Source organism: Corvus cornix, chromosome 15 (assembly GCF_000738735.6).
Source record: "Corvus cornix cornix isolate S_Up_H32 chromosome 15, ASM73873v5, whole genome shotgun sequence".
Lineage (NCBI taxonomy): Eukaryota > Metazoa > Chordata > Aves > Passeriformes > Corvidae > Corvus > Corvus cornix.
This window is the reverse complement of record NC_046345.1, coordinates 3,885,170-3,912,350: the sequence shown is the minus strand read 5'-3', so window position 1 is coordinate 3,912,350 and position 27,181 is coordinate 3,885,170. Positions and strand designations below refer to the sequence as shown.

Sequence of the window (27,181 nt, the reverse complement as noted above, 5' to 3'; positions counted from 1 at the left end):
CGCCGGCCCGTTCCCCGTTCCCCGCCCCCGGCCGCGGCTGCGCGCTGCGTTCTGCGCTCTCATCATGGCGGCGCGGGGCCATGTGCAGGACCCCAACGACCGCCGCCTGCGGCCCATCTACGGTACGGACCCCCCGCGCCCCCGCCGCCGCCCCGCCGCCGCCGCGGCCCCGCCGAGTCCCCCCGCTCCCCTCCCGCGCTCCCGGCCCCGCGGCGGCTGCGGCGCCCGCCCGGCCGGGCCGGGGTCCCGCGGCGCCCCGGGGTGTCCCCTCGGCCTGGGGAGGGGGGGGGGGGTCGCAGCCGGCGCCGCTCGCAGCCGAGGTAACCCCGGCCGGCGCTTTTTGCGCTGCTGCGGAGGAGCCGGGAGTGGATTAATCCCTGAAGGAGCAGCCGCGGATGCCCCGGAGTTGTGTTGGATGTTGTGGCACGGAGCGGTGACGCTGTTGGGGGAATTAATTGGGAGGCAGGAGAGAAGTGGAAGGAGACGGTGTCTTTAGGAATTGTCCGGTGTTGTGGTGTCCCCGGGTATTTCCGAGGGTGTTCTGTGCTGTTGGGGTTGCTTCAGAGGTTGTAGGCAAAGGTTGGCTCTATGCAAATAGGGAGAAAGAAAAGGAAAACACTTCCCGGGGCTACGGTATCGTTTCGTCCCTAAAACTGAAGATTTGATAGAGATTTAGTAAAACGTTCTTAACTTTTTCAGCACGGATAAAAACCTCTCCCTACAGACGCTGCCCTGGTTTGGGGGCTGGACGTGCTTTGGGATGTCCTTTACTGGGGCAGAGGGATGGTGCAGTACAGGCTGAGTCCGTGATGGGTTCCAAGAAAAGGGAGGAAGATGCTTTTGTTCGATTAAAAGTGTTCAAGTTCATTGCAGTTTGTCTTTATGTAACGGTTTTAAGGTTTTTTCCTTAGTTTTCCACCCCTTCTGTGATTGGCAGTTTCATTGATGTGCAGTTATTTTTGTCATAACCTGTGTAAGAAATTGTATTAATAGAAAAATCTGGGTAAATTCGGCTGATTTTGAAGTAGATGATGTTGAGGATCTCGCCGTGTTCATTTTGGGGGAGAGCTTTAGAATTCCTTTCTGCTCGTTCTGGGAAGGATTATCTGCAGTGCAAGGTTTGAACTCAGGCTGTGGTGCTGCAGAACCCAAAATAAAGTGTGTGATAAACACACAACTTCCCCACATCATCAGCTGGGGAGCTGCAGTATGAGGTCCAAGGTCTGGCTCTGGATTTCAGAGTGTGCTTGGGTTTGTGCCGTGGTTCCCCAGGATTCCTCGACAGCTCTGGTTATCTTTGATCTTGACTTGTTCTCCCTTCACCTGAAGGTTCAGGTGTTGCATTTCCAGCCTTTGAACATCCCCACCTACAGACTAACGTAGGCTGAAGTTTATTTTCCTTTAGCTTCATTTCCTTTGGAAGCTGCTTTGACTTCCAACAACCTGACTTGTTAGGAAAATACAATCTCTTCATTCTGCTGTGGTTTAGGGAGGTTTGAGGGTTATTTGATTTACTTTGGGACACCCAAAGCTGAGATGTTCTTGGCACAGCTGTTAATCCCAGACAGGCAGCTCGGCGTGGGGGATAATTTGTGTGTCACTAAACTGGGTGACAGAGCCTTAAATCAAGAAGCCTCTGATGTGCTGTTCCACACCTTTGAAACCTCTTCACTGAGAAATCCCCCAAAGTTTTAATGTTAAAGGTGACACAGAGCTTTTCCTAAGTTAAAATACCCAGTGAAGACAGTGTCTTGTGGCTTCAAACTGGATTTCAGGCAGCAGTGTTTATTTTGGTGAGTGTGGAGAGACTGCCTCCTGAGAGGTTTGCTGTGGATGGGCTCAGGAGCCCAATTAGCTGTGCTTTAAATATACACCATCCACCTGGCCACGGGAGCAAACATAGAAGCTGTTGAATGTAAATCTGTAAATCAGAATAGATGCACAATTTGTGCCGAGAATTGCCAAGGCTCACCTCTCAGTAAAAGAGTTCTGGCTCAAAATGGGAAGGACGGTTTTGATGAGGAAAAGGTGTGTGATGTAATTTCAATTAGCTGGCAGGAGAGAGGCCAGAGCAATGTGAGCAGCCCCTTCCCTGGGCACGTGAGGGGCAGCAAAGCTGGGTTTGGTGAGGAAGGAGGAATTTTTGAGGGAAGGGGAGCATGTGGGGGTTATGTCCTGGTCTAAAACTGCTTGCTTGTCATTGTATAATAACATGAAGATCAATCTGAAAATTGTAATTCCGAGCTAAAAAAGGAGAAAATGGTCTGGAGATGGGTTTTCTGCAGCTGATAGTGGGATATCCCCCTAGGAAATACTGATATTTCACAGTTGTGTCTTCAAAACCAGTCTGGTGGAAGAGTAGTGATACTCCAAGGTGACAGGTTTGCTCTGCCTGAGGTTTGGATGCTGTGGACAAGTATTTCCCACTTTGCTGGAGTGTGAGTGTTTGGTTTCTAACCTCCTGCCTGTTAAAAGTCATTGAAAGTCTCCCAAAGACACACCAAATGAATTTCTACTTTTCCTGCTAAAGCACTGGAGCTGCATTGCCAGCAAAGAGCTGTTGCTGCAGAATCCTCTCTATTATGTGTCTCTTTTGTTGCTGTAATGATCTGTATGGAGTAATTACAAAAGCTTGTTTGAATGACTAAAACCAGTACAACGAGATGAATCCTTCATCCCTGAAATGACACGTTTCCTGAATGTTTGGCTTAGGAGGAACTGCACAGGGAAAATGTGGTTTGTGCTGCCGGTGTGACAGCAGATGCTCCATGGTAAAATTGGAGGTGGCTTTCCAGAATGGCCTTGGGTGTTCTGGTGTGATTTTGTGTGTGCTCTTCCTCTGCAGATTATCTCGATAATGGCAATAATAAAATGGCAATCCAGCAAGCAGATAAACTGCTCAAAAAGCACAAGGACCTTCACTGTGCCAAGGTGAGTGGGACTGGGGGGCACCGAGCTTGTTCTGCCTGAGGCTCGGGATGTTCTGCTGTCCCTTTCTCTGGGAACTTCCACAGTGATTTCTGAGCCCTCTGGAATGTCTCTGTTCCAGCTCAGCTGTATCTTGTTTGCCTGAAAACTTGTACAGACCCCCTGGTAGGGATTGGAGTGTTGGTCCCACCTGAGCTGATTGTCAGCACCACTCCAGGTGACCTTGGCATGTGGGCTGGGCCTTAAAAATGCCTCTTGGAGCCGTGGGGTTGGGATACTCATCTGTAGGAGTTTGGATCAAAACATTTCCTTGGGAGGAATAGCCTGAGGAAAATGTAATAAGGTGAACAGGTGTCCCAGAAAAGCTGTGGATGCCCTATCCCTAGGATTGTTCAAGGCCAGGTTGGAGCAGCGTGATTTATGGAAGGTGACTCTGCCCGTAGCAGGGAGTGGAACTGGATGATTTTAAGGTCCCTTCCAACCCAAAGCATTCCAGGATTCCATGATTTTGGAGGCATTTGCTCTTGTGCTGGTTCACCATCCTCTTTGCTGTGCCCCTGTTGAGGGAAAGGGGTTCTCTTCCTCTCTTTCCCAAATGTGTGACTCTCTTTCTGCTTTTCTCATTTCCCTGGGGGTTTCCCTCTGCACTTCACACCACTTCTACATTTTGAAAACTTCCCCAAGCTGCAGCGAGTGTCATTGACCTGAATCTCATTTATGTCACTTCCCTCTGGCCAGTTAGTGAAAGAAAATTAAGGAAAATTGGCAGGACAGGTCAGTTTGCAGCCTCTGGGTAGAGAAAACCATGTGGTGATGCCTCAGGGCAACCTCAACATTTATTAAGGACTCAGAGCCCTTCTTTGATGCTGTTGCATTTGGGAGTTTTCCTCTCCAGCCACGAGGATTAGAAGCTTAATAAAACCTGGAATTCTGCAGAGGGAATGAGGTGTTTGAGCTGTTCCCACCAGGAGGGAGAGGGTTTCCAGTTGCAAACTGTGTCTCTGAGAGCTGCCTGTGTTGTGTCCACAGGTGCTGAAGGCCATTGGCTTGCAGAGGACTGGCAAGCAGGATGAAGCCTATGCCCTGGCACAAGAAGTAGCAGCACTTGAACCCACAGATGATAATTCCTTGCAAGCACTGACCATTCTCTACCGGGAAATGCACAGACGTGAGTTTGTTCCTCTCCCAAAAAATCTCTCTTTGTGTTCTTCCAGAAGGTTTGTGCCCCACAGTTTGGTGGGAAATGTGCAAAATCCGGGATTTGTGTATGTGAGAGACTGTTAAGAGACCTGGAATTGAAGTGATGCCTGTTGTAGTGCCTGTAAGGCTCTAGTGATCTTCATAAAGCTAAAAAACCCTCGTTCAGGCTTCTCATGAACACGATTGTGTAGCAGGTCCTAAATGAAGCGTGTTGATAATGATCCAGCAGCCTGGGAGTTCACTTTTGTAAAGGAAACGACTGGAATTTGTTGTCAGTAGAGTGACAGCTGACAAATCCCACAGGGTGTGATGTAGTCAAGGGGTTCAGGCCTCAGGAAAATGGTGAAAAACAGGAGGGAAATCCTGACCTCCCAGTTTGACCACATCAGCTTTGTCAGGTTCCTCACAGTGATTTGTATTTTCAAAATACTAAATGTCAGTGTTGGAGTAAAGTTTCCTGTGCTTTTCTGAAAGATGCCAGACCTTCTATCCTGCTTTTCTGCAGCTTGAAGAGTTGTTGTTTCTGGCAGCTTCCTGGGGAGTGTGGTGTGGTGGTACCAGTGTTTATTGTGGAGTTTGGTGGGTGGTACCACCAATATTTATTGTTGAACTGCTGGAAAAATGATCAAGGGTGAAACAGCTCCAGAAAAGGGTGTTTGCATCAGTCTGCAAAAGAGCAGTGCTTACTTTGTCCCAGTTTATTTCTTTGTGTGTTTGTGGAGTTAAAGCATCATTTGTTGAGTAATACCAAAATTTTTTGTGTATTTTTTGACTTCAGCATAAACCCCTGTGAATCACAAGAGCCTCTCTGTGACTGTTAACAAATTTAAGCTGGGCTTTGTAACTTTTAGGTTTGTAACTCAGGAGCTGGTGGGTGTGAGGCACTTCCACTTTTGGTCCTGCAAGAAAATTGTAATTAGATGTTTTATATCTCTGTGTCAGGGGTGTATAAACTGTGTGAAAGACAAATTACATTTGGTTTTCTGTCACTGCTCTGAGCTACAATTGTTTGTGTAAGAAAAAAAATGTGGAAGGATGAAAATGTGAGAAAGTTTTGCATATTGTACTATCAGAAGTATTTTGTCATGGTAGACCTGCTATTAAAAAGTATAGTGTGAAGTAATTGTTTAGAGTACTGATATAGGCAATTGGGAAATAGCAGGGTGTGATTAATATAAATAAACCTGTGATAAGAATAATTAATTTGCTCTTAGGCTCTGAAAGTGTTTGTTTTGATACATAATTCACGTGGAGCAGTCATTCTGCCAGCAATAGAAACCTTCATTCAGTTTAATGCTCAAAAATAGACAAACTTACTTTAAAAATAGACTTAAAATTCTTCTGAACAGTTCAGTTGCTGCTGTTGAACTCTGTTTTGATTTAAGTCTATTTTGAGGTTTGTTTGGAGTTTTTAAAGCACTTTTCTCCTTTGCCTGATGTTTGTAGTGCTTGGGGGCCAGAGCAGCATTTCTGGGGCTGATGAGTGCAAGGAGTTGCTGTTCAGAGCATCCCTGGTGCTCTTTAGGGAGCTGTGCTTTAAAATATTCCCAAGTTGGTCTTAACTCCAGCATCTGGTTTTGGTTTAGCCGAGCTGGTGACTAAACTTTATGAGGCAGCTGTGAAGAAGGTCCCCAACAGTGAAGAGTATCACTCCCACCTCTTCATGGCCTATGCCAGGGTTGGAGAATACAAGAAGATGCAACAGGTATGACCAACAACTTGTGTTCTGGATGGTTTAGAGTGTGTTTTTCTCTCTCTCTTACTCTCATTTACTTGTTATGAGTAATCTTCCAAAAAAGCTGAGCTGGCTTAATGCAGAAGTTAAACTCTTGGTTGGTTTTTAGAAAGAGGCTTAAACCTCATATTTTAGGGGGTGGGTTGTCTGAAGACAAAAGTTTTCCTGAAAGCTGGGCCTTTTACTGGTCTGTGGTTTTGTATTGGCAATGTATTGCAAAGGAATTCTGGAATAGACACATCTAGGAAGAGCTTCTGATCCATGTTTTCACACCTGATTCCCTCCTTAGTTCTCTGTTAACTTTAGAAAGATAAATCCTCCCCGCGCTCTTACTTGAGCATCTAAAATACAACTTGTATTGATGTCATTCAGTGAAATAAAACTAAAAAGCACTTGAGATACCCCCCTCTCAGTTGGCAGCACAGTGTCACACTGGTTGGGTTTGTTTTGATCCCTTCCAAATGAGGTGCCTGGAGAATGCCTATAAATGGAAGATGATTTTCAAGGCCTGTGTGCTCACTCTTCTGTGTAAAAAGGCACAGAGAGCCAAGAAATAAATGCTAAACTCCCTCTTGTTCCTGCTGTGACTTGAATTTTTGCACAGGTTTGGCTTAAATAACTAAAAGGAGTTATTGGTGTACCTGAAATGACAAAGTTCATGTTACAACCCAAACTTCAGATGTGACTGATCACAATCACGAAAAAATGCCACAGATAACAATAATTAACATTTATGTGACCTGTTGTATGTCTGAAATGACATAAAAATGTGGATCTCGTTAAATTATCACTTTCAGTATCAGTCGAATCAAATCATATTATCAATATCCCATTGTCAGAGGGGGATGTTGGCCTGTGCTTTTGGATTTAGAGATGCAAAGAGAGTGTGGATGGGGACTGATTAGGGAATGAAAAGAAACCCCAGTGTCCTGTGCTCTGGAGTATTCCAGCTGAAAATCCTGGAAAATGCCAGCTGCAGTCAGGGAATTGGCACAAAAGTCCAGCTGTGGTGGTGTAGACTATTATGTAGCTTCTTAAAATTAATTACAGATTTTGTAGGGGTAAAACTGTTGTCCTTTTGTTAAGTACAGGCGCTGTGAGGGAAATGTGGGAATAGCTGTTAATGTGTGAGGGAAAATCATGAATTCTTTGGCTCTGCTTGGATTCAACCAAGTTTTCTGCTCGACCTTTTCTCCCCCTGCTTTGCATGTGGAGGCAACCCCAAATTTGGGGTCTGAGTGTGTGTGAAGTGAGTGTTGAAGGGCAGTTGGTTCCTCGAGGCAGGCGTGGGTTTGGTGTGTCCTTCAGCACTGGAGGTATCCCCTCATTCCTAAAGAAAAGATCTGCTTCCTCCTGGAGTTACCACTTCCAGTTAAAGCTGTCATCTGTGTAGGCAATCAGTGCTCACTGCTGCTCCTTGTCAGACCTACACAAAACCCTTGGAAACATTTCCAGCCTCCCTTTTCCTTAGGGATGTGTGTCAGGAGGGAAGAGCTCACGGCTGGGGAGAAGTCCTCCCATGTGCTAATCCCATGTTGTCCATCTTGAGAGCTTGGAAACCATTCTATTTCAAGAATGATGAAACTTGTGTCTTCTGTTTTTCAGGCTGGAATGGCACTTTATAAGATTGTTCCCAAAAATCCCTATTATTTTTGGTCCGTGATGAGCCTGATCATGCAGGTGTGTACAGTGTTGGGTTTGACTGTTGCTGCAGTGGCAGTGACGGTGCAGAAACATTCTGAGGGAAAATATTAGAGATGATTTTGGGTAAAATGTGGGTTTGAGCTGTTTCTGGTGTTGGGAGAAGGACTGAGCCCTCCTTAAGTAGCATTTTTGTTCTGGTCCAAAAGAAAGGCTGAGGTGTTTTTATAGTCCAATTTAAGTGCTGCCTTTCCACCTTTATACAGCTTAAATTATTCTCTCATCTGCACTAATACCCACCTGTCGTTTTGGCAGGGACATAATGAATAAATCCTCAGCTCTCTGCAGTTTCTCAGTCAGAATTGTTCCTCACTAACGAGGTTATAAAAGCTCTTGGAAGGAATAAATGAGAGCTCTGGAATTAGCAGCAAGTCTGCAGGAATAGGCACAGATCAGCTGTGCTGATTCTGGTTGAGGCAGCACATTTGGGCACTGATCAGACACAAAATCAAACAAAAATAAGCTTGGAGGGTTTTAATCATATTCTCTAAAATCCTGTGCTGTGTAAAACACAAAAGTGTTCTGGCTGCATGTTTTTACCACAAGGTTTGTGTGCTCAGACATGCAGGGCTCTGGTTGATCTGATCAAAAATGAGCTTTTCTGTGTAGCTCTGATTTTATTGCTGCCTTTTCCCAGAGCAGTTGCACTCTCAGGTCACAGATGGCAGCTCCAAACAGGTGGCTGGGGGTGATTGGAGCACCTGGGTTGGTTTTTTTTTTCCTCTTCCAAAGTGAAAAGAGCAGTGGGTGGGACGTCACAGAAAGTTGCTGAGCTGTTACAATAATCCCTCTCTTCCTCAGTCTATCTCAGCACAGGATGAAAACCTCTCCAAGACGATGTTTTTGCCACTTGCTGAGAGAATGGTGGAAAAAATGGTGAAAGAGGATAAGATTGAAGCTGAGGCTGAAGTAAGGCTTGGTTTGAACTTTGTTGAGACGAGGAATGCGCTGTTAAGGGAACTCGATTGCCTTGGAAAACTTAAAATAATCAACAATGTTCTGGAATTGAATGTGAATGTAGGGGACAGAAGGAAAACCAAAAGCAGGGCTTAGGAGGGCCTTGGAATGCTGTGGCTGAGGCAGTTTTTTGGTGTTTGATTTGACTGATGAAGTGCTTTGCTCTCTGGGAGGCCCCAAGAAAAACCTGAAAACTAAGAATGGAAAAAAAGACCTAAATTTGAGTGTTGCACCCTTTGGGATACTAAAGATAGCTTTGCAGGCCTGGTATCCCCTATTTGCTTTTTTGGCACACCTGGGTATGATTTTCCTGGCAAGTTTCATTGCAGTGTAATGTTTCTTTTAAGGTGGAACTGTACTACATGATCCTGGAACGTTTGGAGAAGTACAAGGAAGCCTTAGATGTTGTGAGGGGAAAACTTGGAGGTAATTGATTCTTTAATAAATCAGAGTTGTGTGGACAATACAGCAGTTCCCCTTTGCTTCAGACTCGTGCACTGCTTCAAAAATATATGTATTTTAGGAAGCCTGACTTAGCACCAATTTTAACCTCAGTGTAAACTCTGGAGGTGTTTGTGCAACCTGGTTTTATCCACTTGTTTATGGTGTTTAAACACTATTCAGTGCTGAGCTTTGCAGTGGCAAATTGGGATCATGTTCTTGGTTGTAGCTGCTATCTTCAAAAACGAAAAGTCTTCAATATCTGCATTTTAGAGGAGTTTAACTGAAGATTAAAATGCACTTGCAATTGGGATATGAAGGCTTCCATAGGAAATCTTTCTATCCTCTGAGGGCCTCCCTGCTGCTGTGTTACACTTGGTGCTTTGGTGCTGGGCTGGAATAAGAAGGTTTATGCAAGGAGTAGGGAAGAAATGCAGGGATGAGCTGAGCTTTCTGTGTTTTTTGCTGCAGAGAAGCTGACGAGTGAGCTGCAGAGCCGGGAGAACAAGTGCATGGCCATGTACAAGAAGCTGCACAGGTGGCCCGAGTGCAACGCACTGGCCAGGAGGCTGCTGCTCAAAAAGTGAGAGGGGAGGATTCCTGCAGTCCTGCTGAAAACATGGAGCAAAATCGCTGCTTGGTTGGGAATGGCCTTGTTTTGGTGGCTTTTGTGGTTAAAATAGGAGGCTATCAGGAGGCTTTTCCAGAGATTGCACTCCAAAGCCAGACATGGTGACGGTCACAGGGAGAGTCAGGGTCAGGACTGGAGCTGCTGCTTTTTCAGGCAGAATTTAGCAACACATTAATGCAATAAAAAGTTGTTTACCTCCTTATTTCTAAATTCTGTGCTGATTGTCCAGCTCTGACTTTGCAGTTCCCATCCTGTCCATGATTTATGTTTAATTCTCTACATCTAAATTTCTCCCACTTGGCCAGACTTTATCACGGGGAATGCGTGTAATGCTTGGAACAGATGCATCAGGAGACAGAACATTCCAGTGTGATCAAATCTGTCTCAGAACTGTCAGGAGAGATGTGGTGTTTGCTTTTGAATTTAGCTGTGCTCTCATCTTGGACATAAGTTAAATGCAGGAGAGAAACTTCTGCCTTCACATTTTGTGGGGATGTTGCTGAGCTCTGACTGGAATGTGAATTTTACGAGGAGAGTTTGTAGCTTGCCTCAGTTTTGAATTGAAATGGTTTTGCTTAATATGTTTCCAGAAATTCAGGATGAGGGTGCTCCTAAGATTTGAGACCTTTTCAAGGGGAAACATTTTTATGATTACAGTTGGGATTTTTCTGTAATATGATTTTGTGCTATTCCTTAATTAGCTTTGGCAAGAAATGAAGTTTTTAACTGTTAATTGTTTTGGCAATTCCCTAAATTTTGTCCTGTGCCTGATTTTTGTTTCAGCTCAGATGATTGGCAGTTTTATATAACGTACTTTGATTCAGTGTTTCAACTCATTGATGAATCCTGGACGCCTCCAGCAGAGGAAGAGCAGTAAGTTGAGAGTTTTGCTGTGGATTTCTTTTCCCTTTGTGGTAGAGCAAATTGTTTGGATTCATATATTCAATATTAGAGTGACTTCTTGATGTCAGAGCCCAAATGATGTGTTTTCCCTGCTTTTTTGTGTGTTTTCCATGCTTTTATGTGGAGGCTGGGAATAGCTTATGGAAGCAGTTTGTTCATTATAGAACTCTTCCAGCTCATGTTTTCTGTGGCGATTGAGTTGGAGAATCCATCATTTCCCTCTCCTGGGAGCGTGCTGAGCGTGTGTTATCAGTGGGAACTCTCCAAGAACCTTTTGCCTGTGTGCTTGCAGTTCTCTGGAAGGAGAGGTGCACTGTTCCATCGAGCAGGCTGTGAACTTCATCGAGGAGAGGATAACGGAGGAGTCCAAGAGCTCCCGGCCGCTCCGGGGACCGTATTTGGCCAAACTGGAGCTGATCAGGCGCCTGCGACACAGAGGCTGCAACGATGAGTACAAACTGGGTAAGAGCCCCTGCCTGGTGAGGAGTGGGGCTGTTCGTCCCTTGGAGAGAGGGGGAGAGAGCACAAACTTGGAACAAACTTTCTGCTGAATCGCTGAGTTAAATACAGTATTCAGTAGGAAAAAATACCTGCTGTTCTGTATGTAAAGAATGTTAAAAGCATTGGAAGATGAGCTTTGAGAAAAGGCAGGTATTTCCAGACTGCTCCAGGGCTTGGAACAGCCAGCAGGGAAGTTTTCAAAATGACCTCTGGGGTCTAGGAGCATCCAGTCACTGACATTGTGTTCCTGGTGGAAAGTCTTGCTGTTGACACTGGAATCTCTGGGTGGGTTTTTGATTTAAGTTTTTATGGCAGCACTGCTGGGTTTTGCTTTTTAAAAACCTGCATTACAAAATGGCATTTAGGGAATCAGTGAAAGGGATGTGATTAGAGCAACATCTGTGCTATTTCCTAATTCCTTTTGTTTTTCCATCCCAAAAGAAGCCGTGGTGAGATAAGCGGAGGTTGCGTGTGCCTGCTTGGATTGCTGAGCTCTTATCTGCTAAAGGAGCTTGAATGAAGCTCTTGGGCTTTTTTTAATGTGTCCTTGGTTACCAGAGACATTGAGCCTCTGTTAAAATCTGCAGTAGTGCATCTCTCTGTTTTCTAAATTGCTCTGTAATCTTGAAGGGGGTGAGGGGGGAAAGGCATGAACAAAGATTTCTCATAGTGATTTTACAGATTCCACTTGTACTGGAGCATGTTAAAAAGGTGACCTGGCCTTTTTCCTAGGTGATCCAGAGGAACTAATGTTCCAATACTTCAAAAAATTTGGGGACAAGCCCTGCTGTTTTACTGATCTCAAAGTGTTTGTGGATCTCCTTTCACCCAGCCAATACACAAAGGTAAGGAATATGAAGAAGTGCTGGCAGGAATTGCAGTGGTGGTTTGCGCTCTGGTCCCTTTATCATGAAATACCTGTGGATCATATTAAAAGACTGGAAACACCAATTTTTTAATTTCTGTTTGAAATTCAGGAACTCTTTATGCTGTAGAAAATAATCATGAACATCTGAACACTTGAGAAGTTTCATTCAGAGGATTTTTACTGGATGGTTAAAGCTAAGTTTGATCCTGCAAAGTCTCTGATCTTGTATTCCTTTGGCATTTTTATTTCCATTTTTCAAGGTGGCAGGGTGCTTTGAGCTCAAAGTTACCTGTTTAATGGGAAAAAGCTGCCCCCTCATTTAATGGAGGGAAGGTGTCACAGATGTTTTGCTTGGCTCTGGCAGTGCCAAAGAAGGGACATGCTGACCCCACTCCGGGGGTCGTGGAAGCACCTGTGGCAGTTTTTTCCAGAACCTCTTTCTGAACAGCTCTCTGGAACTGAAAAGCTCATTTGTGCAGAGTCATGAGCAGCCCAGAGTGACTTCAGCAGCTGGGAATTCTGTCACTCACCCCAGTGTTTGTCTGAGCCATTGTGTCCAGGGCTCAGCGCTGGGGAAGGCAGGGAATCTGGGATCAGCCAGAGCCTGGGGATAAAATGTTGGTAAACAAAGTGTAGGTGGAGAGGTTCTCTTGGTTTATTAAAATATTTTTTGACTCCTAATGCAAGCTCTTCCCACAGCCCCACTGCTCATGGGACTGGTGGCTCTGGCACAGAGGGGTGTTGCTGATGTTTTATGTTTAAAGGTGTGTTTTTAGCCCACTGGCAAGAAATGTGGCCAGCAGGATCCTGAAATCCTAGTCCTGGAAATGGTGATTCTGTTGCAAGGGAGCCCTGAAGTACTGAACAGCTTCCATCCTAACTTTCCAGGAAACAAATTCTAAACTAGGGGTGAAAAAACTATGTTTAATAATAGTTTAGACTACAGTTTTGTCACAGTGCTCGTAAAACCATGACTCTGACTCTAAAACTTTGTCTGCCCTTAAAACTGGTGCTGATTTACTGAATGTTTTCTGGAATATATATAGTGTCAAACTGATGTATTGGAAAGTTTTCTGGCTGTCCCTGAAGCAGCATCTGCAGCAGTTTAACTTGGTCAAGGACACGAGGAGCTGAGGAGGTTTCGTGGTGCTGAAGTGCTGATGAGTTTTGAAATGAGAGTTCCACTTCAGTAGCTGAGATTGTGGTGATCTTGCTGGGCCACAGACATGTGAAATAGTCCAGAAATAATGGTCATGACACCAACCTTGACTTCCTAGAGGTGTGAATTGGAGAGTAGAGCCAGTGATGTGGTTGACCTTGCTCAGCTTGGCAGAGTTTCAAACTGAAAAGATCTGTCAACACAGCACTCATCAAATTCTTTGGGAAAACTGGAAGTGGTGTGTGTTGTGCTTGGTGCTGCTCCTCTCTGGCTGTTGAGCTTTTTGCCTCAGGCTTGCATTTGATGCAGTTCTTACATGTCAATACCAAGTGTAGTAAAGCTGAATTCATTGGCTTTAACTCAAATTTAACTGTTGGATTTTAGAGCAAGAAGCTGCTGCCCAGCCCTGTGTGTTGTGAGGAGTCTTCTGTCTCCCATTAAAACTAAACAATGAGAAGCTGCTTTTCTTACAGCTTAATTCCAAAAAGAAGTCATTAATCAGAGTTGATGACCTCACTGAGTACTGCACTTTACTTCAGAGCTGAGGGAAAATGTAACACTGCAAAGCCACCATTGCCTACAAGTGTGCTGTGAAGCCTGTCAGTAACTAATTACTTTAATGCCTCTTATTACCATGAATGTTAACAGGTGCTTGAACTCCCTGGCAGTGTGAATGAATTGGAAACCTGCCTCTGATTTTTCTTCCCTCCATCTGTTTGATGAAACTTAGTAAAACCTATTGAGTGCAACTCAAAAAAAAAAAAATCTCAAAGGCTGCTCTTGAACCACTGATTCAGTGTGACATCAACATCGATATTTCCACCTTGCTTTTTTGGCTTGATTGGAGGGAGGAAATGCTGCTTCCCATTGGTGCAGCGCTGCAGCCTTTGCTTTGGTGTTTCTCGTGCAGTTCATCCGGCAGCTGCTGGACGTGATCCCGCTGGCGGCGGCGGCCGAGAACGAGGTGGCTCTGCCTGGTGACATCAAGGCCCTGCAGCAGCACCTGTGTGTGGTGCAGCTCTCCAGGCTGCTGGGGATCTACCACGCCATGGAGAAGAAGCAGAAGCTGGCGGTGGTGCGGGAGCTGATGCTGCGGGTACCGCCACGGGCTGGAGTTCGGTGAGGAAAATCTGTAATGCTGGTAAAACTTGGCTTTGTCCTTTCTGATTCTACCCTTCACCTTCCCTGAATTGTGGTTCCTTTTAATTTTTTTCTTTTCAGTTGTGTATCTTAAATGAGGCTTTCCTGGGTAGTTCAGATGGTATGTTTGTACTTTGCAGAATTGCCTGTGCTTTTAAGCAAAGCCAGGTTTTCTCACTGGTGTGCATAGGACACATTGGTGATCAGGAGTTATTTTGTAAATCTTGCAGCTGTGGGAGTCAGTTCTTCTTTCAGCAGATGTCAGTGTTTGAAGTGCCCCAAAGGCCACTCAGTGGTGTGTACAGTTGTTTGGATTTTAAGACAATTCTGAGTTTATAAATGAAGCTGTGGTGCTGTCTCTGATCGTGGTGCCACTCAATAATCCTGACTGTGAGATCAGCTGGCAGCACTGTTACTAATTCAAGGGGTAACTGGTTTTTTCTCTTTTTAGGGAAATCTTGTTTGAAAACTGAATTGCAGTTTTCAGATTATTACTGCCTGCTTGCAGTTCACCTGCTGCTTGATCTGTGGCTGGAAGGTACGTTCCCAAAACTGTGCCTTGCTTAACACCTCTGCAGGAGGTTGCGAAAGGCAGACTGTGTCCCTGTGGCCAGTGAGTGCCTGGCATGGCTTGTTAGGCCTGGAGCTTTCTGGGTTGTTTTTTGCAATATGAGGTATTTCAGGAGTCCCTCTGATCAGCTGGTGTCCGATCTGAATCTCACTGACCTCTAAACAGATTTAATTTTTCTGATTAATTCCTTTTTTCTCTCCCTTTGCATGAGTTCTGCTGACAGCTCCTTTCTGATATCAGAAGTGTTTTGAGAGTGTTTCTTTCTCTTCTGATATACTTTGCCTTTTGGATTCCTTGTTTCTAGACTTGCTGGGACCTGTTCCCTGAATTAAATTTGCCTCGGCTCCACCCCTGCTCCTTGTGTTAAGTCTCTTAATGCCAGTGTCCAGTGTGGGACGTTCACGTGTATATTCCTGCCCTTCCTTGTAGTTACCTGTTACACCCTTGTCATTCCCAAGGAAGATTCGGTCTTTAACCTGAGTAAATCCATGGTCAGGTTCCTGGCAGGAAGGTGGATGTTGGCTCTTGAATTCCTGGCTCTTTTGCAGTGTGCAAGCTGGAATTCCCAAACAGTCCAGGATTCATCAGGGAAGGTCACTTTGCTTGCAGTGTGCTCTGTGCAGATGTGAGCTAGATATTCCCTGGGACGGATTATTCCCCCATCATTCCCTCAGGGAGCAGCTGGAGTGCTGAAGCAGGTGTTACATCGGACCATCTGCACACTGAAATCCCAGGCAGCGCTCTGAGCATTGTGTAACATGGGGAAGGGAATTGTGCCGGGGGTGCTCGGCGCCTGTCCCTGCTCACACCTGCCTGTGTTGTGTCTGTCACCAGGTGAAGAGGCGGCCGTGTGGCAGTGCCTGACTCTCCTGGAGGAAGGGCTGTCTCACAGTCCCTCCAATGCTCAGTTTAAGCTGCTGCTCATCCGGATCTACTGCCGGCTCGGCGCCTTCGAGCCCGTCTCGGAGCTCTACTCCAGCCTCGACGCCAAGCACATCCAGCACGACACCATCGGGTGGGTGGTACATACTGAGAATAATCAGTCCTGCTGCCGCCCATCCTGACAGCTGCAGCATCCACATTTCAGCAGACTGTCACATTTTCGCGCGCTGTTGTGTAAAGTGTTCTGGGATTTTGGGAGGCACATCCACTGTATGCTCCCCTTTTTTGTAGGGTAGCTTCCCCATGTGGTTTTGATGTGTGTTGGATTTTTTTAGGGTATTAATTAATCTGAAGGAAATTGGTGGAATGGCTGGCTGGCTGCCAGGCAGAGCTTGGTGTTCCAGCTTGGGTTGTTGCTCAGCAAAGCCTGGGAGCACCAGCAAAAGCCAACACACCAAAAGCCCTTGGCTGGTGTGTTTGGGGGTATCTCACTGAGCAGCTCTTGCACACTTGAGGTGAAGACAGAACTCTAAGCCCTCACATACTGCTTTTAAAAAACGGAGAATTCATTCCACTGAAAGCCTGAACTTGCCCATGAGTGCTGTTAATGCTGTTAAATGCCCAGATGGCTCCTGTGCAGCTGTTTGCCAGGGCAGTGGCTGACGTTTGCCTCGTGCTGTTTGTTGCAGTTATCTCCTGACGCGCTACGCCGGCTCCCTGGGCCACTACGCTGCTGCTTCCCAATCCTGCAACTTTGCACTCAGGTTTTTCCACTCCAACCAGAAAGATGTAAGTTGAAAGAAACTCCCCCCATAACTTTGTAACACAGCAAAGTGTCTTAGAGAAGCCCCTGTGCAAGGCTTGGGGAAATGTTGTGGTTTAAAACATAACAAAGAGCAGTGGTAGGTGCAGCTTTGTAATAAAAGGTTGCTTCAACCTCCATTTTCTACTACAAGTTTGTGACTTTCTATTACCTGAGGTTTTGCTTCAGCTTCCTTTCTATTAAAGCCAGTTTTAATGCTCCTCGTAAAACAGGTAGGATTGCTTTTAAATTAATGCTTGTGATTTTGTGCAATAATTGAAGTGGAATGTCATGTGGAAATAAGTGCTGGTGTCATAAATCTGGCATTTTGGAAAGTTCTAGAGCAGCCAGGGATGGTGGGTCAGGATGGGGATGGCACATGATGAGTCCTTTATGTTACAATCACTGGAGCTGTGTGTTTTAGTGGATGGTGGGGGGTGCACTTCACATTAAAGGGACCATCCCGTTCTGAGGAGTGAGAATATATCCTGTGTATTTAAATTTTACACCTTGGGCACTGTTGAGAGGTAGGTGAAGAAGATTATTTTGATTTTCTAAGAAACAAAGGTGCAATCCAGTTGTAAATCTGCCAGTCAGTCACTGGCTAAGTTGGCTCCCGAGGCTCTGCAGTCACACAATTTGCTTTCCCACTATGCCAGCAATAGATAAAAACCACGGGAATTATCTGTACTGAGTAGTAAAGATGCTCACACAGAAATCACTCAGAAGTAGCAGCCTTGCTCTGTTGGCAGCCCAGGTGATTCCTGTGTACAGGATTCCCATTGCCATTTCCCTGTGCCTGGAGAGTACATGCTGAGTTCTGTGAGCTGTGTCTGACACACAGGTTTTCCTGAGGGATGCACGTGGATTGTACAATGGGATGGGAGCTCGCTCTGCTCTGCATCCCTCAGTTGCTCTTTTTTTTTCTGCTTGCTAAGAGGCTTTGGATTCCTGGGAGTGAAGCCCTGGATCCAGACAGCTTTTTTTTTTTTTTTTTTTTTTTTTTTAACTGAGGTGTAACTTTTCAGTCTCATTTAAAATTCCTTTGGTGGATGTTAATGAAAAACATCCCTGGAACCAACTGTCTGAATGAAACCCATGACTGCTGGGCGCCAGGTGGAGAAGTTAACTGAAAAAACTTCTGGATGTGATTCCTCTCCTTGGGAATGCTGTGCTGTAAAGCATCAAGAAATCATCTTTCCATGGAAAACAATGTGCAGCAATTGAGGTGTGGTTCCCTTGGGAGCAGGTTGTTCTCTGTGGCATGAATGAAGGTGCTTGTGGCAGAGAAGAGTTGGATGTCTCCAGTGGCTCAACATCTGTACATGGATGGTGATGGCTGCATTCCAGGTGCTGTTGGCAGGAAAACACAACTCGTGTTCCAGAAATCCCAAAAAGATGTTGCCTTGCTCCTACACCTTAAAATACTGGAATTTCAAGAGGGGCAGAAGTGGTGCAGCAGGAGGACAGAATTCCTCATGTGACAAGATGAGGATGAGATTCTGGAGCCCCCTCACATCTTGTCTTGGAGACAGTGTTGCAGCCAAAGGACCATGAGCTGTTGTTGCTCTCAGGTAGCCAAATCTCTCCTGTGTTCTGGACACTTCCAGTGGTTGTCTCCTTAAGATCCTTTTGTTGGGAAATGCCTCTAAAGCAGTTCTTGCAACCGGGAATTGCAGGAGGCGAAGGCTCAGTTCAGGGTGCTGTTCCCTGAGGATGGTGGTATGACAGGCGTGGGGATGAAGAAGGATTCCTTGCCATAAAACATGTCACAAGGTCAGGATCTGCTCCCAGTTTCTGACTGCTGCGGTTCTGCTGGGGTTGCCCCTTCATGAGGCAGCTCCCACTCAAGCCTTGTAAGCATATCTGCTGTGTTAAAGGAGGATTATCCTTTAAAAGTTCCCTTTTTACAGATTTCTGGTGCTGCCTGCTCCTCCCTAGGTCGATGCTGAGATAGCTGGAATGTCACAGCACAGAGCTGTGTGTGGGACTCTGCCTGGAGCAGGAAGTGTGGGATGTAAACCAAGTGGTCTGGCATAAAAATAGAGCTCCTGAATCAGGCTCCTTGCTTTGGATAAATCCATTCTCCTGACTTGCTGAACTTCACAGCCTGACGTGAATCCTGTGTCAGAGTGGTCCCATGAGTAACAGCCATGTGGGATGCTGTGCAATCCTGCCACTATTCCTGCTCTGGGAGACGATGCCAAGGACAGGGAGGAGAGAGAAGGCAGCATTGCTATATTTGGCCAAAACTAAAAAGGCAATTTTATCCTCCTCGAGATAGTCCTCCTTCAGCTATGCAGAATCACTAGTAATCTCTCTAATTTTCTTGTGTCCATCCATCTTTAATCTCTCCAGATACTGCAGGCAAACCACTCCACCGTGTCCTGGGGGGATTTTAAAACCACGTGGATGCAGTTGAATTAGAGCCCATAGCCCTGACAGTCACTTCTGCAAGGCTGTTGATCAGAGGGTATGTTGTTGAATATTTGGCATATTTTTTTCATTTGGTGCAAATAACCAAATTACTTAGGGGAAAAAAAAAAAGAATAAAGACAACTCCTTAGAGGACTTTTCTTGGTTTGGAGGGAAAGGAAAGGTGGTTTGGTTCTGTGAGTGTTGCCTTCTGGTCTCTCAGAGCCTTCCAGACAGGTTGAGTCTGTTAGGACCATACAGAATTCAGTTAAGTGGAGGCCTTTTTTGGTGCCTCTCATGTTTAGTGCAGTTCATAACTTTGTTCAGAAGAAAATACTTGATTTGCCAGAATTTCTCAGTTGTGGACTAATTCTGATGTAAAAACTCAGCCATTCCTCATGGCTGGGAGCAGAAATAGTTCACTCTGTGTTTACAGATAGACATTTTCACTAAAATACTGCTTGTTTGGGGCTCCTTCATCATAAAAATCTCTTTTTTTGGAGATTGCTTGGACTGAAGTGAAATATTGGCTGCCTGCCTTGTATTGCTGCATTTCATCAGAGGGAAAGCAAAATATCCCATCGACCCTGAGAGTTTCCTTTGGTGTTTGTGTTGTGCTATGTACACACTGTGTGATGCTATATTCAAAACTTTAATAAAAAAGAGAAACAAAAATTGTGTGAGTAATTTTTTTTTTTTTAAATCTATGTTGTGGTGATATGTGATGCACATCCAAGTCAGTTCCAGAAAATCTGGGATATATTTCTTTTGCCTGGAAGTATTTCTCACCATGAAATGATGATTGAATGGTTTCAGTCATGCATCTAAAAGGAAAAGGAAGGAAAAAAAAGTCTTCCAGAAGCATCTCTGTGAAGTATTTTTCATTGTGGTGACAACATTTAGTGTTGGTTTGGTTGTTAAACTTCACTGCCCATGGAGCATCTGGGCATTCCCAATTTAAAGTAGCAAAACTGCTGGGGTGACCTGGAGAAGCAGAAGTGCAAACTTCTCCCAGGGATTGAAGATCTGCCATGTCCTGCACCTCTGGGCTCATAAAAACCACAGAAATGCAGTTTCTTGGCAGTGATCTTGTTGGTTATTCCTAATTTGGGAAGTCACTAATGAGGGCTGGTGTGTGTTGTGTTCCAGACCTCAGAATACATCATCCAAGCCTACAAGTACGGGGCGTTCGAGAAGATCCCGGAATTCATCGCGTTTAGGAACAGGCTGAACTCCTCACTTCACTTCGCACAGGTTCGCACCGAGCGGATGTTGTTGGACCTCTTACTTGAAGCAAATATGTGAGTACAGCTCCTGCAGGGGAAAACTGGGAATGGGCAGAGCACGGGCCAAGAGGGACCTTGGGGAGTTGGACCTGCAGAGACCTGGGAGTTGAAGCTCTGCCCCTAAAGCTTCACTCTGCTTTAATGGTCTCAGGTTGCACCGAGGAGGTTTAAAATAATTCCTTCATGGAAAGTGTTGTCAAGCATTGGAACAGGCTGCCCAGGGAAGCAGTGGAGTCACCATGCCTGGAAGTGTTCAGAAAACGTGTGGGAGGGCACTGAGGATGTGGTTTATTGGTGACCATGGTGGTGGTGCTGCCTTGGTGGTTGGACCTGGTGATCTTAAAGGACTTTTAAACTTTAAGCATTCTGTGATTCTGATTTGCTGTCCCTTCACATCCTTGTCAGTGCCATGTGTGTCACATTCCTGGCACAGGGAAGAGCTGAGCAGTGCACACAACATGGTCTGTTAGTGAGTTGTTTTCCCTTTGCAGTGATCAGATGTTTGATTGAGTGCTGCTTGTTCTTACCTACAGATCAACCAGTTTAGAAGAAAGTATAAAGTCCATGAGTCTGAGCCCAGAGGAGGATGACATTCCATGGAAAGATCTGCGAGACAACAGAGACCTGACAGTCCTGTTTAGCTGGGATCCAAAAGACAGGTGAGTAGAAATAACTTCAACTCACACATAGCAAAGAAATTCCTTCCAGGGTAATTCCCATATTTCAGTGTTCCCTGGGCTGGCTGACTTAAGCACCATCCACCACTTCTGGCAGTACTGCCCTTTTAGATGTTAATAGTTTTCTGAATTTCTGACCACTCCTTCCTCTTCATACAGAACTGGAGAGCTTTGGGTAGGCTTTTGTGCCTGGAGCATTTGCCTGAAGAGCTTTGGTGCCTTTCTCTAGGGACATTTCTGAGGAACATCGGAAGCTCTCCCTGGAAGAGGAAACCCTGTGGTTGCGAATCCGGTCCTTAACTTTGAGGCTGGTGAGCGGACTCCCAACTCTTGGTCACACCATCCAACCAAAGAACTCTGAAAAGACTGCAGAGAACGGTGTCTCATCCAAGATTGACACGATCCGAGCCCTGCTGCAGCAGCTGGAAGCAGCAGTGGATTCAGGGAAGAAGTTTCTAGAACAAAAAATCCAGGTACCAGTAAGACAAAAGCTCTCCCCAAATGTTGACCATGAATGCATCGTGCAGGCTGCAGAGTGCCCTTAACTGCCCCTGGGTTTGTGGTGTGTGACTGACTGGGAGATGAGCCAGGCACTGGGTGGGATGAGGAAAAGCTGCAACACTTTTATCTTTTTCTTTGCTTCTTGCCTAGTATCCTGTCCTTGGCCCTCCTCCTACCCGAATGGCTGGCTTCTTCAGCAATGGCAGCTGTCAGTGCCAGACTAGCTTGTTTTATCTTGTTAGTGATATTTATGAACTAGATACCAATGGCTTAGGTAAGTGTTTGGGGCAGGGGTTTGACCACATTGCCGTGGTGTGTGGTGGGAGGGAGCCACATGTCTCTGTTTAGTCTGAAAACTGCTGGGCGTTGGAGGATGTGGACTCAAAACTGTTACTTGTGTGTTAATTTTCTGTCTGACACTAAATTATCTGAGAGCCAGTGCCTTCATTTAATGTTTTATGTAAGTCTTCATTTTTGTACAGTATATGTTGATGTAATACTGGCTTCTCTTTGAAAGCAGTTGCCTTTACTTTTGACTACTGACACTAAACTGCATTTAAATGCCTCTTGGTGTTCTGGAAGCAGAAAATACAGAAGTTTGTAGCTTATCTTTTTTTTTTTTTTTTTTCTTTCTTTTTTCCAGAAGATTCCGCAGAAATCCAGGAAAGAATAGGGAATAGTTTCAAGTCTTTAGTAGAACGACTGACAGGTAAATGGTACTTCAAAGAGCAGGCACTAAGGCAGAGCTTCCTGGCTGTCTGAGGATGGCTGTGGAGTGTCTGCAGGGATGGGCTGTGGTGATGCATCTGCAGACCCTGTGAGAGCTTCATAACAAGGCTGGGATTGCCCTTGGCTTGTGTGCTGAAGCTGCTGCGTGCTCAGAACGTGCTGTGCCCTTCAGTGCATTTATCTCACAGCCTGGGCAGCTCCTTCTCCTGGTGCTTGGGTCAGTGGGGGCTCATCAGGGATGTGGAAATATTTGTAATGAGCCAGAGGAGATGGAGAGGACTCATTGTCTCAATGGTCAGTGCCCTGACAGTTCCGCATGCTACCCTCAGATACCTGTTGTACAGAAAATGCACATTTAAGATGATCTACTTCATCCTAAACAAGGCTTTTCTTTTTACTTTTCAGACTTGTTCAATAAATGTAAAGGTGATTTGATTGAAGTCAGAGATGGCACCTTGAAAACTCATCCAAACCTGCTAGAAAATTTAGTCTTCTTTGTTGAGGTATTTTTTTTTTTTCCTTTGGAAGCTAGAAATTTGAGAGTACTGTGAGGTAGAAATGTTGGGACTAAAACACAGTGAAGGTTTGATCTCAGTCACTCATGGGAACGCGGATTTTGTTGCACATTTTAATCATGCTGAGTTTTACCAGGAACACTAAAATGAGTTCAGAAGCCTCCTGTAAATGTAACTTAGAACATACTTGTACCTTTTTTCCAGACGATCTCCATTGCCCTGTGGGTATCGAGTTACTGTGACAGTGTCCTCCGACCTTTTAAATCCAACCTGCAAAAAAAGAAGAAGAAAAAAAAAGAAAGCAGTGTAGCAATGGTACAAACAATATTTCTTTCTCTCTTCTCCCACCCCTAAACACAGCTTATTTATACTGAAAGAAAAATCAGGATAGATAACATGAACTGGTTTTCATAAACTTGTGGAGATTGATGTGGGGTAATGATTACTTGGGGCTGATTTTGGCTGTTTAAAATCAAGTGGTGACGTGTCATATGTGACATCATGTGACAGCTTTTGAATGGGAAATACAGTTCAGGGTGTCACTGAACTTCCTGCCTGGAATGCTCCACAGTAAACTTGTCAGCTGGGAGTGTTTATCTGGGTGGGTAAATTATAGCTTAGCACTGGTGGGAAGAAGAGAATTATAGACATTACAAAGTGAGTTACATAAAGTGGACATTAATGTGTGTTTATAAATTAAAGATCTGTGTTTGTTTTTATAGCCACCTGTATTTACCCATTTCCTGGATTATGTAACTGAACTCCAGACATTAACTTCCAATGTAATAGATCATATCAAAGGGCTTGAAATCATTCTGACTGCACTAAAACTTGAAGAGCTGTCCTTCAAGGACACTCTGCTTTTACAGGTAAGAGATTCCCTGTGCAAACACTGTGGTCCTCAGGAATTTCCTTTTGGTGTTTGAGACGTTGGAGAAAGTTTAAAGGGGGGGTTTAAACAATTGCTGTGGAGTGAGTGATTTCTCTTTTATACTTTGCAGGAAGAAAAAAAGTTTACAAAGACTGTGCAAGGGAAGGTCCAGAGCAGTTACCATCACTCAGTTCAGGAAATTGGAGAGCTGCTGAAAAAGAGACTCGATACCATTAAAAAACTAAAGATTTGAGCAATGCATCCCTGACAGACTCCACAGGGGAGTGACACCAGAGTCCCAGACAGAAGCAACATCCACTCTACCATCACTTTAATCCAGAACTTCCTCATAATGCATGAAGGACTTAAAATCATGAAACAATTTTTTTAGGTATTACAGATGTATTGAGCTGATTTAAATTATTGTACATAAATGAGAAGCAGGGACCCTTCCCGGGGTTTGACCACTTTTTATACATGTTCATAAGCATATTGCAGCAGGAGAAAATTCACTTTCTTCCCTTTTGATCTCTAGAACCAACTGGAGATGGTCTTTAGAAGCAGCAATAGCAATCCAGTGTAAAGCATCTATCTCCAAGGATATTTTCATCACCATACAGTGTTCATAATTTTTGTATGGTCCTTGCCTTAGAAATGCAGGAATTGTAGATCCACGTTCAGCCGCTTCTGATGAACTGAGCCCAGCTTGGAACTGCCTGTTTTGTCTGCAAACCACCTGGTCCTACTGACAGAATTCCATGTGTTGGTCCATCAGGGAGAGGTGAGGCCTCTATGGTGGGCTAGGAATCATCTGTGCCCAGAGCTGGGGCAGGTTCCTCCAGGAGAGAGTGGGAGGGAGGAGGTGTCTGTGCACACGGGTTGTTTTCTGCAAATGTGATGAGGAGCAGACTTCAGAGAGAGAGAGAGATGGGAATGGGTGTTTCAGCAAAAAAAAAGACAAAACCAGAGACCTTGTATATAATGGCTGCAGTGAAGTGTGACACTGCGCTGGTATCCTGTCAGTTTAATGTCAAACAGCAATGTCATGACTTTTTAAAAAAGTGTATTTAGATTACTGAAACTTTAAGACTTCAATATTTTAATAGAAATGAAATCCTATTGGCTTTGGTTTTAAGTTGGCAGAGGTAACTTTTGCTTCCGCTGTGGTCTGAGGCTGAGATCCTTTTTGTACCTGTGTGCTTGCTTTTTGCAGTTTGAACTTTGATTATCCAAGCACTGGCTCATGAAGCTTTCTGTTAGAAAGTGTGACCATATCATCTGCTCCCACAGAATCTGCATTTCTGCTGGGTTTTTTCGTGTTCAAAGAGCAGTGCAGCCTAAAATTGATAGGCAAAAAAAAGTTCGTGTACCTGCAATACAAGGGACAGGTCAGACTCAACAGATTCCTCATCTCCTGGTTTAGAGCTGCAGGTATCCGAGTCTAGATTTAAAGTTTGAAAAGAGCTGACTGCCTTTGTCATCTCCTCTGTTTTGTTAGTAATGCTAGAACGTTGATGAGAGTATTTTTTTAATAAATCCCCTGTATTAAAAAAAAAAAAAAAAAAAAAGTCCCATAGCTGCTCTTGCTGGATTTAGTTTTGCTTTACCCCATCCTGAAAGGGAAAGAAGAAGAATGTCTGCAGGTTGTCAAATTGTAAAGGATGTCCTGATGGTTGAATCACAATGTCTGGTAAGTGCTCTGGGCTGGAGGAATACCAAAATGTGTTAAGTCTGTTTTATAGTAATACTTTTACTGGGAAAAAAAAAAAAAAAGAAAAAGAAAAAAAACCCCAGAACTGTAATGTTGTATAGAAATACCTTTTTTGAAAGAAGGGTATGCTCCTTAAATTAAAGCAAGGCTGGTGAGTGAAGGTGATGCTGTCAGATGTGTAGGGTGAGTGAAAACAGCCCCAGTGCTGAGGTGGTGCAGTTCAGAGCAGCCCTGAGCCAGAAATGGGCACTGCCCTTCTCAGCTACGGGGACACAGTGGCAGTGCTGCTGTCCCTGTCCCCTCCCTCCCCACAGCAGTGCTGGTTCCAGAGGGCTTTGCACAAACACCAGCAAAGCTGACACAGAGGGGACGGTCCAGGGCTGATCCAGGCTGGAGTTGCCTTCCGCTGCTGCTACACCAGGTTGAACTCAGTCGTATCAATAAGTGATGGTGACAATGCAAGTGAGGTTTCAGGTTAAGAGAACCAAGCGTTTAAAATCCTCCTGTGTGCCTGAAAGCAGAAGTTGGGTTTAAAAAAAGTTTCCTGCATCCTTTGAAAGCAGAACTGAAACTGCTGGGGGGACTTGTGTCATCTGAGGCAGGGGCTGGGACAGGACGGAACCATGGCTCGCTCACTTCCAGCACAGGGAATACTGACTGTTCTCAGTGCCAGCTGCTGTTCTTTCCACTTCCAGCCACTGGGAATGACAACCTTGTCAAACACAGAACTTTTTGGATTACCCGGTGTTTTCTAAAAGCAGAGGCCATCTCTTCCCAAGCTGTAGTTTCTCTAGGAGGAAACTGTACAAAAATGACTCCGTACTGACTGACTGGGGGCTTGGTTGAGGGAGAATTTCTCTCCCCCTATAAATTGTGTACAGTTAAATATATTATATATTTCTTACGAAAGAGCATTTCCCCTCCAGAATACGTCCCACATGGACCTGGTAAGAAATTCAAGCTATAACCCATTGCTGCTGTTCCCCTTTTTTCCACTCTTAGGGTTTGTTTTTGTTTTGGATTTTCTTTGGGTGATGAATTGAAAAACATACCTAGAAGAAGCTACCAAGACTACTGTTTACAGACTGAAAAAATACTGCTTTTATACTACTGGGATCATGAGCCACGATCCTTTTACAGATTTCCTCAACTCCTCTCAGCTTAAAATCAGTGTCTCATGTAGATAAAGGTTGGAAATCTCCTACCCTGCTTTGTCTACACACAGGACAAACTGTACAATGCTTGTTTGTGTTGTCCATCATTTTTGTACTTTTTAACTGTTCAAAATTTGCATTTATATTTTGCAATCCTTGATAATCATGATTTTATTTTAACGGCTAGTAAACTTAGGGAATTTTTTTTTTGTTGTATTTGCAGCCTTATCTGAACTTCCTCTTCCTTGATTATTGTTAATTTATGACTGTAGGAGATATGTACGCCTCAGCCTTCTACAGACTTAAGTGACACAACTGCAACTGAACTGCTTTAAACTGGATGGGTTTATAATTTATATAAAAGTCAGTTTCGTTACAAATCAGTATTGTTGCCTCATTTTTCTGCCTGGCTGGTCTGGATGCGATCAAGTGCTCGTCTGCACTGTCTTTGTAAGACCCATGGTGACGCCAGATTACGCTGGTGCAGGACAAGCAGACCCTGCAAAGAGGAAAGGTGGAAAAAGAGGGGAAAATGCTCATTGTTTTCCATCTGGGGATTAAGTGCAGAATGATGTCTGCTGGGGGGAGGGAGCGGGGATGGGTCAGTGCTTTTACTTGATGAGCTGTCAGTCTGCTCTTTATGCATTGCTTGCTTGCTTTTCATCCAGTCTTTTGATGATAAGGACACGTTGTGTCCACACTTGAGTCTAAGTGCAGGCTGGCAGTGCATGAGATCTCCCATGGCAGCACAAAAACCTCTGCTTGAGAGGGCTGCGGCAGTGCCCACCTGGACAGAAACGTACACCCCACAGCTGCTCCGCATGGCCCGATCCTGCCTCCTCCCCTTTCGCTGCCTTCAGCCGCTCTGTTGTCCTCATTTCACCGGCACCAGCGGCGGCCCCG

The 27,181-nt window shown here is 44.9% G+C and overlaps 1 protein-coding gene across 1 annotated transcript; it reads left to right on the top strand.

Annotated features, from left to right (window-relative positions):
* Nucleotides 1–41: 41 nt before the first annotated feature.
* NAA25 (N-alpha-acetyltransferase 25, NatB auxiliary subunit) lies at nt 42–26,661 on the top strand. The gene is given in 25 exon segments (XM_039561057.1): nt 42–122; nt 2,846–2,931; nt 3,958–4,096; nt 5,715–5,833; nt 7,469–7,543; nt 8,366–8,473; nt 8,869–8,947; nt 9,434–9,545; nt 10,377–10,466; nt 10,789–10,958; nt 11,730–11,842; nt 13,935–14,120; nt 14,122–14,143; nt 14,616–14,702; nt 15,570–15,750; nt 16,307–16,406; nt 19,984–20,135; nt 20,654–20,779; nt 21,027–21,270; nt 21,449–21,572; nt 21,942–22,007; nt 22,433–22,530; nt 22,747–22,857; nt 23,265–23,411; nt 23,544–26,661. Coding segments are annotated over 25 exon segments (2,916 nt in total). The 5' UTR covers nt 42–64; the 3' UTR covers nt 23,667–26,661.
* The last annotated feature ends 520 nt before the right edge of the window (nt 26,662–27,181 follow it).